The sequence below is a fragment of the Callospermophilus lateralis genome, chromosome 16 (genome assembly GCF_048772815.1).
Source record: "Callospermophilus lateralis isolate mCalLat2 chromosome 16, mCalLat2.hap1, whole genome shotgun sequence".
In the NCBI taxonomy this organism is placed as follows: Eukaryota; Metazoa; Chordata; class Mammalia; order Rodentia; family Sciuridae; genus Callospermophilus; species Callospermophilus lateralis.
The window spans coordinates 80877231-80890065 of NC_135320.1; the positions used below are offsets into that span (position 1 = coordinate 80877231).

The window sequence follows — 12835 nt, forward strand, 5'->3', positions numbered from 1 at the left end:
TTTCAGGCAGGGTTCTTAAATCATGGGTTCAGGTGGCACACCACCACACTGGGCTACACAAGTCAAAGAGCCTCAGTGGCTTCAGACAAGGTGAGCTTGATTTGGGGAATGCGGATTTGGCACAGTCACAGAGAGTGTAAAACAGATTAGAGCATTAGCATTTTATAAATTTTCACAATTAGTTTACTAGACAAGCGGAAACAAAACACAGCAAAACATTCTAGAACAGCTGAGCATTCCCCCTCGGTGCAATGCATTTCAGACTTATAGTCCACGTGCTCCTGAAAGACAGCTCTGTGCAGAAAACAGGAGTCCCTTCAAGAAAAGTGACACTGGGTACAGTGGCGCACACCTGTAATCCTAGCTACCTGGGAGGTTGAGGCAGGAGGATCACAAGTTCAAGGCCAGACTGGGAAACTTAGTGAGATCCTGTCTCAAAATAAATAATAAAAATTTTAAAAAGCTGGGGAGTCTTGTTCAGTGCTAGAGTACTTGCCCAGGATGTGCGAGGCCCTGGGTTCAATCCCTAATATTACCCCTGACACCTGCTTAAAAAAAAGAGAGAGAGAAAAGAAACATGCCATAAGATACCAAAACTTATAATCCAAAGACATGAATCAAAAAGAATTCTTGTAACTTAAAAATGAAAAAAAAATAAAAATAATAATAATCTGTTATTAATTCATGTAGTTAACTAAACAGCACTGGTTCTGATTTTCATTACCAGCCAAGATTTTTCTATTGACATTGTTTCTTGCTCACTTTGTTTTATCACAAAAAAGATTTCATGATCAAACAAATTTAAGGAGTCAAATGTTTACAAGGAAGAAAACACAAAAGAAAATTCAGGAGAGAAAAACTTGAAATGAGAAATTTTTCCATTTTAAATATTTTCCAAAAACTGCAAAAGCATCTCTATTATCCCGAAGCAGCCAGCATTACAACAGGTTAGAACAGGCTGAGGTCAAGTGGAGCTAGTGTCTGGTGGGGACTCAGTTGGAGAATCACTGCTCTAAGCTTAGGCAGCATGCTCTTGACTGCATGTTTTTCATAAACTCAGACTTCCTCAATGACTCCTTCATTTCAGTCTTTCCTTCATTCCAACTGAATTCATGGTTAAGAAAAACATGCTCTAAATTTTTAATGTCATCAGTGTTACCTCTCACCAAAATTTATCCCCCCAATCACTCACTCACAAGCAACATTAAGGTTCTCACCAAAGAATCCTGTTTTGGCTTAAAGAGACCCATAGGACCAAGGCTCAAAATATGAGACAACAGGGCAATGATGGATCCCAAAAGGCTTGGAGAAAAACGGAGATTAGAATCCTTAGGAAAGAGTCCCCTCCTCTAATGCCCCAACAGCCTGCTGACTGGCAGGATGCTAGTTACCAAGCTTCAGGCCAGAGATGGAAAAGTCCGTTCCTACCTCACACATTTGGAGCTGAAACAGGCGCCTTTCCTTCTCCATTTCTTCGGCAATCTCGGCTCCTGTTATTTCGGTGCGGATCATCCCGTGCTGTTTTGCATGCTCTCTTTTTTCCTTTTCAATTTTTGTACTATAATAAAAGCAGATATAATTTTTTTCCAAACACATTCATGCACAAAACCAAGAGTGAATCCTTCTGGTTTATTAATTCTTTCAAATGTACCAGCTGATGGGAGTTGGCGATAACAGGGGTGGCTGTGTGTGTGGAGTGGGGCAGAGAATATATTGGAACTCTCGGTACTATCTGCTCAGAAAGGAAGCCTTTTGGGCTGAGGATATAACTCAGTGGTATAATGGTTCATCCTGAGGCCTCATGCATGCTGGGCAAGCACCCTACCACGGAGCACCTGCTATCAGCCACACTCCCCTCCCCCAAAGAAACTCTTAAAAAACCCACACACTGATGTCTCCCCTTTAATGAGAGCCCCTATTATTTCTTAATGACTAAACATCAGGAGGCAAGAACTTTTAAATCAACAGAATCAATCCTTGATAAAAATCTAAATTTAAAAAGCACTGACACCTTGTGTGGGTTTTCATCTAGGAAACTTTATATTTTAAATTTAACTTTACACGTGATGGGTCCATAAAAATTCTCTTACATTTTGGCTGGCAGGGGGAATTTCAGATATTTTACCTTTTCTTGTGGTTTGTAAAGCACTTCATGATGGAAATAGCAGAAGAAAGCTGGAAGAACTGAGGCTTTTCCGAGTTATTGATAGATTATGAGATTTAGAATTATTTCAAGACAATTAAAGTATATAATGAGTCTTTGTGGGCATGCATAAAAATTAGACAAAATTTATTTTAAACTTGTGCTATTTTTACATCCCAACAGCATATTTTAATCATTTAGCCACTTATCATTAGGTTGTACAAAATAAGGATTGGGAAAAATCCTTATGTATAATTTGGGATTCTATGGAAAAATCTTTCAGTGAGGAGGGAAGGGTGGGGGGGTACCAGGGAAAAAAGAAGCAGGTCACGTTAAATCTACAGTACATGAAGCCAGCACTTGGCTGACAGATGACATTTTGCTGGTCACAGCAATGATCATAACTCTGTCCAAAAATCCACTTAAATTTGAAAATGAGCTTCTAATTTCAGAAGAATCATGGATGTAAAGATTAATTCACTTCACCCTCTAGTCTTCTTTAAGTTGTAGTGGTACCAGAGTGGGGAACCAGACACCACAGAAAGCCAGTATGCTCGTCTATATACAGATGCAGGGAAAACTCACTCTCAACAATGGAAAGTCTACTGCAGATTGGCTGATTCATTCTAATTTACTAATGCTGTATTTAAGCAACTCTCTGATCATGACCCTGTGGCTGTCAAAGAGGTGTGATGGTGAGAATTTTAGCACAAAGAGAATAAATCTCAGTTCCCTGTGCACTGACGCAGGTGCAGAGTGTTGCAGAAGTTTGAGAAGAAATGGGGAGGGGGCGAGGCAGGCATGAGTTAATAATAATGCTAGTGCTCGGTGCACCGCAGTGACTTGATCACGTGTGGCTATTTCTTTTTCCTTCATGGGTCCCGTCACATGTTAGTAAAGGCCTCAAAAAATCATGCTCTCCCTGAAGACAAGAACTGATGACAACAGGGAGGAAAGAATTCGCAGTGTTTGGAAGAGTAGGGCTGAAGAGGAGAGAAAAGTCTGGGCCTTGAGCTATGACACTCTGCCTCCCTTGCTCAGCCACTTCCAGGATGTCACCACACTTGATCTCTAGGCAGGGCGCTGAGGGACCCTGAAGACACCTCTGATGCTGACATCTGCAATACTCTTGGTCAGAGGGCCATCTTGGCATCCTACACCTCACACCCAGAGGCTCTGTGCTTTCTCAATGATTCCTGTGGGTGAACCCGAGCATTTCACCAGGCCCTGGGTGGCTTGCTCTGAAATACAGACAAGCAGCCAAGGACTAGAAGACAATTGAGGACAGCTTCTAAAATCAGAGTGAGAATGTCGAAAACAATTGGAGAGGAAGGAAGAGAAGGAACCAAAAGTAAAATCCTCAGTTAAAACATTCAAAAACCTGGTTGAGCAAAAGATCTTTTAGATATTAAAACAACAACAACAACAACACTGTAATGTAATAACAGAAAAGAGAAGAAAAGTGTAAGAACAACCTAGGAAGCTTAACATTGAAGGATGAGTTGTTTGAGAAAGAGGTAAAAAGAAGAGCCAAGAGGAATTACAAAAAAATATTTCCAAAGCTGAGGAAATAAAAATTCCACGTGAATGCACACACCATGGCACATGAAGATTTCATACTGTCTTTTATAAAAAGAAGGCTAATGTTTTATAACAAATAAATCAATCAATTAAAAAAAACACATTTCACATAGGCATAAATGGGATTCTGAAAACAGGAGTTTTTCTTAAATTAGCAACACTGGAAATTAAAAAACAAGGGAACTGCCTTCAATATTCTGACAGAATGGTTACACTATCAGGGCTTTTTATTCAGCTGAATTCTCTTTTTGTGTGATGGCGGGAGGAAGATAATCTGGACACGTGAGCCTGAAAATCCGACCTCTGTTAAAGCTCTTTGGTGGGAACTAATGGAGGGGTTGGGCCAGAGACACGTGGGGTGCACCAGGAAAGAGGAAGCAGATTTAAGACTAGAGAGGCCAAAGGCAGCCTACGACGACAGCTTACTGCGGATCAGAAGAGCTCTGGGCATGGGGGGGTCTACAGACAGAAAGGAAGGAACTGGAGGTGATTTAATACAAGAGATACAGACATTATTTTAATATGTGCAAGGTACTTTCTAAACAGAAATACTACTGACAGGCTGGGATGCCACTACTGCTGCCCTTTGGAATGTCAAAGGCAAAGACCTCACTTTTTAAAAAATTTCTGGTATTGTTAACTTAAGGAAAAACCCAATGTCTTTCTGATTCCCACTTATTCGTATATGATATGTGATCATTTTTTAAAAATTCACAAATTATTTTAAGCAAATAAAAAAGCAAAAAAATCATACTATCAGAATGGAAATTCAGGCTACAGGCCCAGCTGCTTGAGTCGAGATGGGCAAGTTCATGCAACAGGAAGGTGGTGCTGGTCCTGGCTGGACGCCACTCAGGGCAAGGCTGTCATCAGGAAGAAGAGTAATGATGGCAGATCACACGGCCCCTGCAGCCACACTCTGGTGGCTGGAACTGATGGCTATCGCCACAAAATGACAGCTGCCTTGGACAAGAAGAAAATCGCCAAGAGGTCAAAGATCAATTCTTTTGTGAAAGTTTATAACTACGATCATCTCATGCCCACAAGATACTGTGGCTATTCCCTTGGACAAAACTGTTGTCAGCGGATGTCTTCAGAGACCCAACCCTTAAGCACAAGGCCCGATGGGAGGCCAAGGCTAACTGGGAAGAGAGGTATGAGCCTGGAGAGAACAAATGGTTCTTACGGAAGTTTCAATTTTGAATTTATTTCTTTCCACTATTAAAAAAGAAGAATGAAAATCCAATCAAAATACACCATTCAGATATTCATAAAAATATAAACACTTGACAAATGGTTTCACCAAAAATTGCATGAACCACACTGGATGAACAGGGTTGGGAAGGTGGTGGCGGCTGTGGAAGCAGCTAAATCCTCAGCTGCCACAGCAGCACGTCATACATGAACCAAGGAATGACAGCAAGAGAACACTGAGGGACAGGACTAAACCAGCAAACAGGTCAAGGGGTTGGAGAGGCCCAGCAGGCTGGGAGAACTACCGCATCTTCTTTGGAAGCACACTCACTGCCCACCTCGCCCTCCCTGCTGCTTGTGTCACTTGTGAGCCTTGTGCCTTTAAGTGCAACACAGATGCACCAAGCTTGCACTCTGCAAGACAACACAGGTGAGAACTGCTATGTGGGCCTCGGGTCCTTCCCAGAACACATTCCACTCCGATGAACTTCTACAATGTTGAAACCATTGCTATTTGGGGTCTCTAAAATATGCTGTGACAATAAGTCCTAACTGATAATGAGCACTATCTGATATTTTATGTACATGTATTATTTTGACCAAATAAAATATTTGATTGTTAAAAGGTTTAATAGAAAGCTGGACACAGTGGCACATGCCTGTAATCTCAGCTACTAGGGAGGCTGAGGCAGGAGGACTGCAAATTTGAGGCCAGCCTTGGCAACATGGCAAGACTCTGCCTCAAAATAAAAATAAATAAGATTGGGAACATAACTTAGTAGTACAGTGCCCCTGGGTTCAATTCCAATAGAAACTATTTACTGAGAGACTATCCTATTGAAAACTGTCAATACATTATCTTATCCTTAGGGAAAAAAACCTTAAGAAGTAGGTAATTTTTATATTATTTAACAAGCGAGGATCATTAAAACATACTTTACTATTCTAGCTCAAGATCACAACCTAAAAATAATACTGAAGTCTGTGATCCTAACCATTGTGTTTCACTGCCTCCTGGGTGCTACATAGAAGACTGTGAACTGGGGATAGTGGCATACACCTATAGTCCCAGTGACTCAGGAGGCTGAGGCACTAGGAAGGCAAGCTTGAGGCCAGCCTCAGCAACTTAGGGAGACACCGTCTCAAAAACAAAACAGAACACAAATAACGACAAAAAGGACTGGGGATGTAGCTTAGCCGTAAAGCACCCTGGTTTCAATCCCTAGTGAGGATGGTGGGGGGAGACAATAGAAAATGTCCAGGCTTTTTTGGTTATTTGGAAGGTAATAATAGATTCTCTGTTTGTACGTAAAAGTCATTTTGTTTTCTGTGATGTAAACAAATGAGACCTATTACACAAAAGAGACAATTTGTTTTTTTCCTTCCTGTACCACAAGAAAGAAATCAACCTATTTAGGAAAGTAATTATTTGAAAAGAATTTATTTAGCTGGGTGTGGTGGTGCACACCTATAATCCTGGTGACTCGGAAGGTGGAGGCAGAGGATTTCAAGTTCAGGGCTAGCCTCAGCAACTTAGCAAGAGCTTCTCTCAAAACAAAAAGGACTGGAGATGAAGCTCAGGAGTAAGTGTCCATGTTCAATCACCAGTGCAAAATAAATAAGTTAAAAAAATAAATAGAAAGAAAATAATTTATTTAAATTATAAAAACAAAAACCTTCCTCAAGGTCGTATAACTGAAACCCACTGAACTCACTATTTGAATTTTTTGTGAGTGTCCATGACCCACTTTTCATACAGAAAGAAATGGCACATAGCATTGGTCAACCATTGTTAGAGCCTTTTGGTTCCCAGCTGCATTTTTAGCTGTTCATGCACAGAAGCATCCCTAGGATGGCAAGTGCCCAACAACGCACTTGTTACATAAGCAATTACAAAAGTAGCTTGGGAAACAGGCTTAGTCCTGAACTTGTTCTTCTTTTGCTTCTCTTTTCATTCCGCTGCTATTGCTGCCTTCCAGAAATGTCTTTATTCTCTTATGTTTACAGTTACCCAACTTTACAGCCAAGAATTTTATTAAAAGCTTTAAAATACACACATCTCCCACCCTACTCTACTGCCTGGTATTACAAATTTCCCAGAGTAGTAACAAAGGGCCATGGTGCAATACCTATGGTATAAACACCAGCCAGGCAGCATGCAAAGTGCTCACGTCCCTAATCCCTCCCTCTGGTCTCACCCCAATGCCCATGTTCTGCTGCTTAGGCTCTGGGGCAGACAGACCTGGAGTGAATGCCAGCTTGAAGGCTACCAGATTGTCTTTTTCTTTTTCTTTCTTTCTTTCTTTTTGGTGGTGCTCGGGATTGAACGTGGTACTTTACCACTGAGCTGTGTCTCTAGCCTTTTGGTAAATTTTTTTTATTTTGAGGCAGGATCTTGCTAAGTTGTTGAGGCTGGTTTCAAACTTGCAATTCTCCTGCCTCAGCCTCTGGAGTTGCTGGGATTACAGGGGTGCACCACTGGGCCTGGCCATAACCACTTTTAAACTAGGTCAGCACCCCCAATTTAGGTCTTCCAAGGGCATACTAAGTGTTTTGTTAAGAAGATATTAGGGGCTCTAGCCTTTTCCCAGTTACTTTCTTATGAAAACAAACAAACAAACAAACAAAAAGCACCAATACCCAAAACAAAAACAAAACAAAACAAAAAACACTTACAACTTTGTCTCATAATCTTTCCAGGCTTTGTCAAATGGCTTCTTGAGATCCTTAGAAAAGGGAGAGAGAGAGAAAAAAAAAAAACTGAATTCTATTTATTTCTGCTTAAAAAGGACAAATAATTTTGAAATAACATTTTAGCAAAAATGACCTCCTTTATGGGCCATTTGAAACTTTTCCCAAGAGACTGGGTGCACATTATACCACTTATTACACACAGAAGCCTGACAGGGAGGCAAGGTGGGTGTTCCAGATTATGTTGACCCAGAGCGGGACCCAGAGATTCCACGAGGTTGGTCAGTGGTGGACACACTGGAGGAGCCAACACAGGCCCACCGACTGAGGCGCTCACAGATCTCCTGAAAGTGCCTACTCTCGTTCCTCTCTCTCTCTACCCTGTATCAAGCAGCACGTCTTTTCCAACGATCGTTTTTTCAAGAACATTATTTTAATGCTAAAAATGTTCAGAGTACCTCTCAAGTACAAGTACTATTATGATCTTAACAGGAAAAAAAAAAACCTATCAATCCTTCCAGTTAAAGTGAAAATCGAAAGTTCAGAGTTTTGGACACTTACTCCTTTGACTCCCTTTAGGTCTCCTTTTAACAAGGAATCCAAGGTGAAGATCACATTGTGGCTCAGACCCTGGAGCTGAAAATCAAAACAAAGGAAAGATGGAAGACAGTTAAAAAAAAGCAGCACGTAAGACAATAAAACCAGTTTCTTGCTGACCAAGCATTTCTCACACACGGGTTCTGGAAGGCTCTGGAAGGCTGCGGCGTGTGTATCACCTCACAGAACCTACAGGATGTCTCCCTGGGGAGGTGGCACAACCACTGCCACTTGGCACTGAGAAATGGGGATGGAGGTGGCGTGTGGGTGAAAGTGCAGCCCCCACAGGGGAGCAGGTTTTCCCCACTGCTCTGAGGCAGTGGCCTGGGGCTCTTTCCTTTAAAGGTACAGGGAGAGACTGAAAGGAGACGGAGCTGCTGCTCAGCTGAAGAGAAGAGCAACAGAAGAACCGGGGGAGGGACAGTGAAAGAAGCAGCAGTACAAAGACAGAGAAGAGCTTAGGACCTGGTCTCCTTAAGAAGCCTCCTGGTACCCTGACGACATCAGTTTTGGTGACCTAGAAATGAGGCTGCGGGGATCCGCAGGACCAGATTACTGAAGGAAAGGCCTATGGATCTCCTCACTCAAGAAACATTCCCACTCAATCTGTGCTCATCAGTCTGTCTACCTGTCTGTTCACCTGCCTGTCCATCACTCACTGAAAACCGACTCTGGGCCACACACTACACTAGAAACTAGGTGGTCCTGGGGATTGAGCCCAGGCACTTTGCTGGGCCCAAGTGCTTGATGGTGAGTAAGATGATCAGCTGGATGTTGTTCCTGCCTTTAAGGGGTCTGTGCTCTAAGGGCAGGGGGTGGGCGGAGCCAAGGCCGCCACACACTGCCATGCATGTGGCAAGACGTGGGGAATGTGGTGGGAGAAGGACTAACTCTGACCCGAAGGGGCTCTGTGCAGACCCTCTGAACCACATCCACTGCGTGGGGTGTGAGATCCGACTGAGCAGATGTGTCAACCGAGGCAGTGAGAAGTGCTGTTCACGCCCTGGTAACCCAGGAAGTGCTGAATGTGTTTATTTTTTAAATGTCATGGGGATGCTAAATGAGTAAGGCAACGTGGGAACACAGCAGGGCTGGGAGAGAGAAGACATTTCCTTTGGCTCTGAACTTCCCCCTGATGCTTTCCTGTTGTTCTCAGCCCAGGCTTCCTGCAGCTCCTAAGTCACTCTAACCCTTCACTCTCCCTGAACCCCGACTAGTTTTACACACAAGTGCAAATGGTGGAAACGACCACTTTTCCTTCTCTTAGTGCAAAGACAAAGAGTCCTACCAAGACAATTCTGTCCAAGTGCTTCTGCCACCGTGTGTGCAGAGAACAGCTCGAGGGCCACAGGCTAAGCTGAGTCCACGTGTTCTGTGAGGGTTCAGCGCATTGGTTTTTGGGAAGTAGGGCAAAAAGCCCACTTAGATTTTATAATTGTTTGTGGCCCTCCAAATGGCCACAGTATATAAATGGTATCACATGTGGAGAACAATCGGGGGGAAACTTCCAAAAAGGCTTTTTGGGGAAAAAGACGAAGGGTACAGGTAATGATGTTAAAAAATAAATAAATAAAGTTGAAAAACATTGCCTTCGGTGTGAGAGGGAAGAAATAAAGATTAACAGGACTTGTCTTCTACCCGAGATGGGCAACTTGTTCCGAGTTCTCAATTCCATTCCTGGGGTGTAAGTCCCCAGCCCACCATCCCACAGACTGTAGAAGTTTGTGTGGATGGTGGGTCAGTGAGGCTGGGGCTTGCCCTGCCCTCCACTACTCAAGCCAGAATCTACCTTTTCCCCATTCAAGAAGATCCCCGTGTGATTTTTCTTCAAAGTACTCTTCCTTAAACACTTGTGTATGTATGCTTCATCTGTTGGCTATCGCCCCAGTTTTCAGGAGAGCTCTTTGACAGCAGATTTTTAAAAAATTTTTTAGTTATAGATGGATGCAATATCTTTATTTTGTTTATTAATTTTTATGTGGTGCTGAGGATCGAACCCAGTGTCTCATATGTGCGAGGCAAGTACTCTGCCGCTGAGCCACAACCTCAGGCCCAAGGATTTTTATAAGAGATGGAAATGTCTGTGCTTAACTTATTTTTGAATCATGCACAGAATTTTATTTTATTTTTATTTTTTGGTACCAGGGATGAAACTCAGGGGCACTTGACCACCGAGCCACATACCTGGCCCTATTTTGTGTTTTTATTTAGAGACAGGGCCTGAATTGCTTAGCACCTCACTTTTGCTGAGAATGGCTTTGAACTCGAGATCCTCCTGCCTCAGCTTCCCAAGCAGAACTTGTTACTACAACTTTGTTATTACAGGAAAGGAACTGGTTTGGAAGTTGAATAAATGAGAATAGTAGAATTTTAGTAAAATAAAATCAGTTATCTGCTGATATAAGTTCCTCCCAGGAATTAAAACTGGGCAAAGGTACAGAGTGGGAGAGGGGACTTTTGCATTAAAAACAACAACAACAACAACAACAAAAAAAGAAAACTGTTTGCAATGTAACATATTGTTAGTTTTAAAAAAAAGGTAAAAATTTAAAAATATGAAAAGAATACAACTACAAATGTTTTTAAACTTATTATCCTAAATTATGGTTTTCATCCATGCCTCAAATACCTTGTGAAACGAAGAAAAAAAAATACATTGCTATTGCTATCTTGAAATGAAAGCTGTATTACAAACCAACAAAGGAATTAGTGCTGAATGTGATAGTTGTTCTAAAGAAAAAGTCCCTTCAAAGTCCTGTACTGACTACAGTAGCAACATTTTATGTCACCACTGTGGTCAGGCATGGGGTGTGGATGTAGTTGCACTGATTGAAAAGCTCAAGAATTAAGAATTCTTGGTGGAATTCTTGGTATTCTTTTGTTGGCATATATACACATATTCTTGGGGACTAATTAAAAAAACCCACTTTTTTATGTATTATAAGTCAGAATATTCTCAGTGATTGACTAGCCTATTAAAAGGCCACAGGAAAATATTTAAAAACTTACAAACTCTTTCCACCTTACATCTCAGGAAAAAATAAGTTTATTTTTAAAAACTGACAAAGAAGGTTGTCTTCTAAGACAAGTACTAGCAACCCCCTGCGTGCCATTATAAAAACACAAAGACAAAGAGGAAGCAGACCAATCTCAACAGACTTTAAAAGCCTTTCAAATCCACTGTGGAATTATTCACCATTCATGTTAATAAAATTCTACTGATTCTTCTATTCCCATTCACTCAACTTCCAAACCAACTCCTTTCCTATAACAATAATGCTGAAGTAACAAGTTCTGTGCAGGATTCAAGTCTGAAAGAAGTCTTAAAGGAGTACCACTTTTTCCAGTTTATTAATCAAACAACATTTTAAAAACAATTTCAGGTATGATGTTTAGGTATGGTAAATGTTTCCTTTCTCCCCAAAATTACTATTTAAATTTCTTTCCTCTGCCAATACAGCCAGCCCAACTAGAAAAATGGAATAAATTAGACAAAGGGAGGCTGAGGTCTATCCTTCATTATGCAAGAAGGAACCTGTTTAAGCAAATAATTGTAATTAAAATTAGTGGTAATAAAAATAACCATTTTTTTCTCAGAACTGCTCAATGCTGACAGATATTATACAAACAGCCCCCACGATCCCAGCCACTGAAAAAGACTTCATGAAAGTTTTCCTCTAAGTACACAAACTTAAGATATAGTCTGCCTTGATTTTGTTCTTCACCCTCTTATTCAGCTTTACCACAGTCGGAACAATCCTGTTGGCTTACTGATACATTGCCTTTTTCCTCAGAGGGCAGGGAGGGCCCTGGTCTTTTTGTTCCATGAGTGCCCATCCTTTGCAGGAGTCCCAGAGCAGTGGCAGGCCACGGCCAGGCTCCGAGTCCCTCCGTGGGCCAGCTGGTTGGCGCCTGAGTAGCCCTGCTGCTGTTGCGGGAAAGCCAGGAGTCAGCAATGCCTCCATTTCTTGCCTCCGAGAAGAGGCGAGAGCCGGACAGCCCCACAAAGGGGACTTCCACCACACCTACGTGCATGGAAGACTTTATTAATTAGTGAGGACACAATCTGCTTGCTTTGTCACCCTGCGCTAATTGACAGTCTCTCTCTGCTGTCCACTGGTTCTCCCTCTTCTTCCGGTTGACACATAGAAACAGTTTCTCTGCAAGTAAAGCTAATGCAAATCTGCTGACTTGCTTAACATGCTGGAAAATCCAATTAAAATAATGAGCCATTTCTCAGTGCCTAAGCCTGCAATTCCCTGGTATAAATTAGGTATTCTGTCTATGTGTTAACTCTTTCATGCCCTGGACAGCTCTATGTACTTCCTACCTTGAATATCTAAAACTGTGCCTTGTCGGTATGCCACTTTCTAGGATATTGTGATATAGAACAAAGAAACCCAGAGGTACCTGGCCACTCAACACTCCTGGAGTGAGTGACTCTGGCAAACTGTTTGACCTTCTGGTGTCTCAGCACTTTCTTCAACTGGCCCACACCAGTGGACTGGACCAAGGCAGAACTGACACCAGGGAAGCACCACTTCACTCCCATCCACACTGCTAAAAATTCTGTCAACTATTCTATTTCCATTTACTCAACTTCCAAACCGTTTGTCTTCAGTAATAAAA

General features: G+C 41.9%; 1 protein-coding gene, 1 long non-coding RNA gene and 1 pseudogene across 6 annotated transcripts in view; 2 read left to right on the forward strand and 1 right to left on the reverse strand.

Moving 5' to 3' along the window:
* Asap1 (ArfGAP with SH3 domain, ankyrin repeat and PH domain 1) overlaps positions 1-12835 on the reverse strand; it is a 341517-nt gene that overhangs the window by 89094 nt on the left and 239588 nt on the right. For all 5 annotated transcript variants that reach the window (XM_076836260.2, XM_076836257.2, XM_076836258.2 and 2 more), the window contains exons 6-8: positions 8171-8245; positions 7595-7644; positions 1429-1558 (exon numbers count right to left, since the gene is read on the reverse strand). In XM_076836260.2, the coding sequence (XP_076692375.1) occupies positions 1429-1558; positions 7595-7644; positions 8171-8245 (255 nt within the window). The remainder of the gene's footprint in view (positions 1-1428; positions 1559-7594; positions 7645-8170; positions 8246-12835) is intronic.
* On the forward strand, positions 4525-4927 carry LOC143382214 (large ribosomal subunit protein eL27 pseudogene; annotated as a pseudogene).
* LOC143382251 (uncharacterized) overlaps positions 8566-12835 on the forward strand; it is a 29050-nt gene continuing 24780 nt past the window's right edge. The window contains exon 1 of the long non-coding RNA XR_013088946.1: positions 8566-8956. This is a non-coding gene — a long non-coding RNA (uncharacterized LOC143382251). The remainder of the gene's footprint in view (positions 8957-12835) is intronic.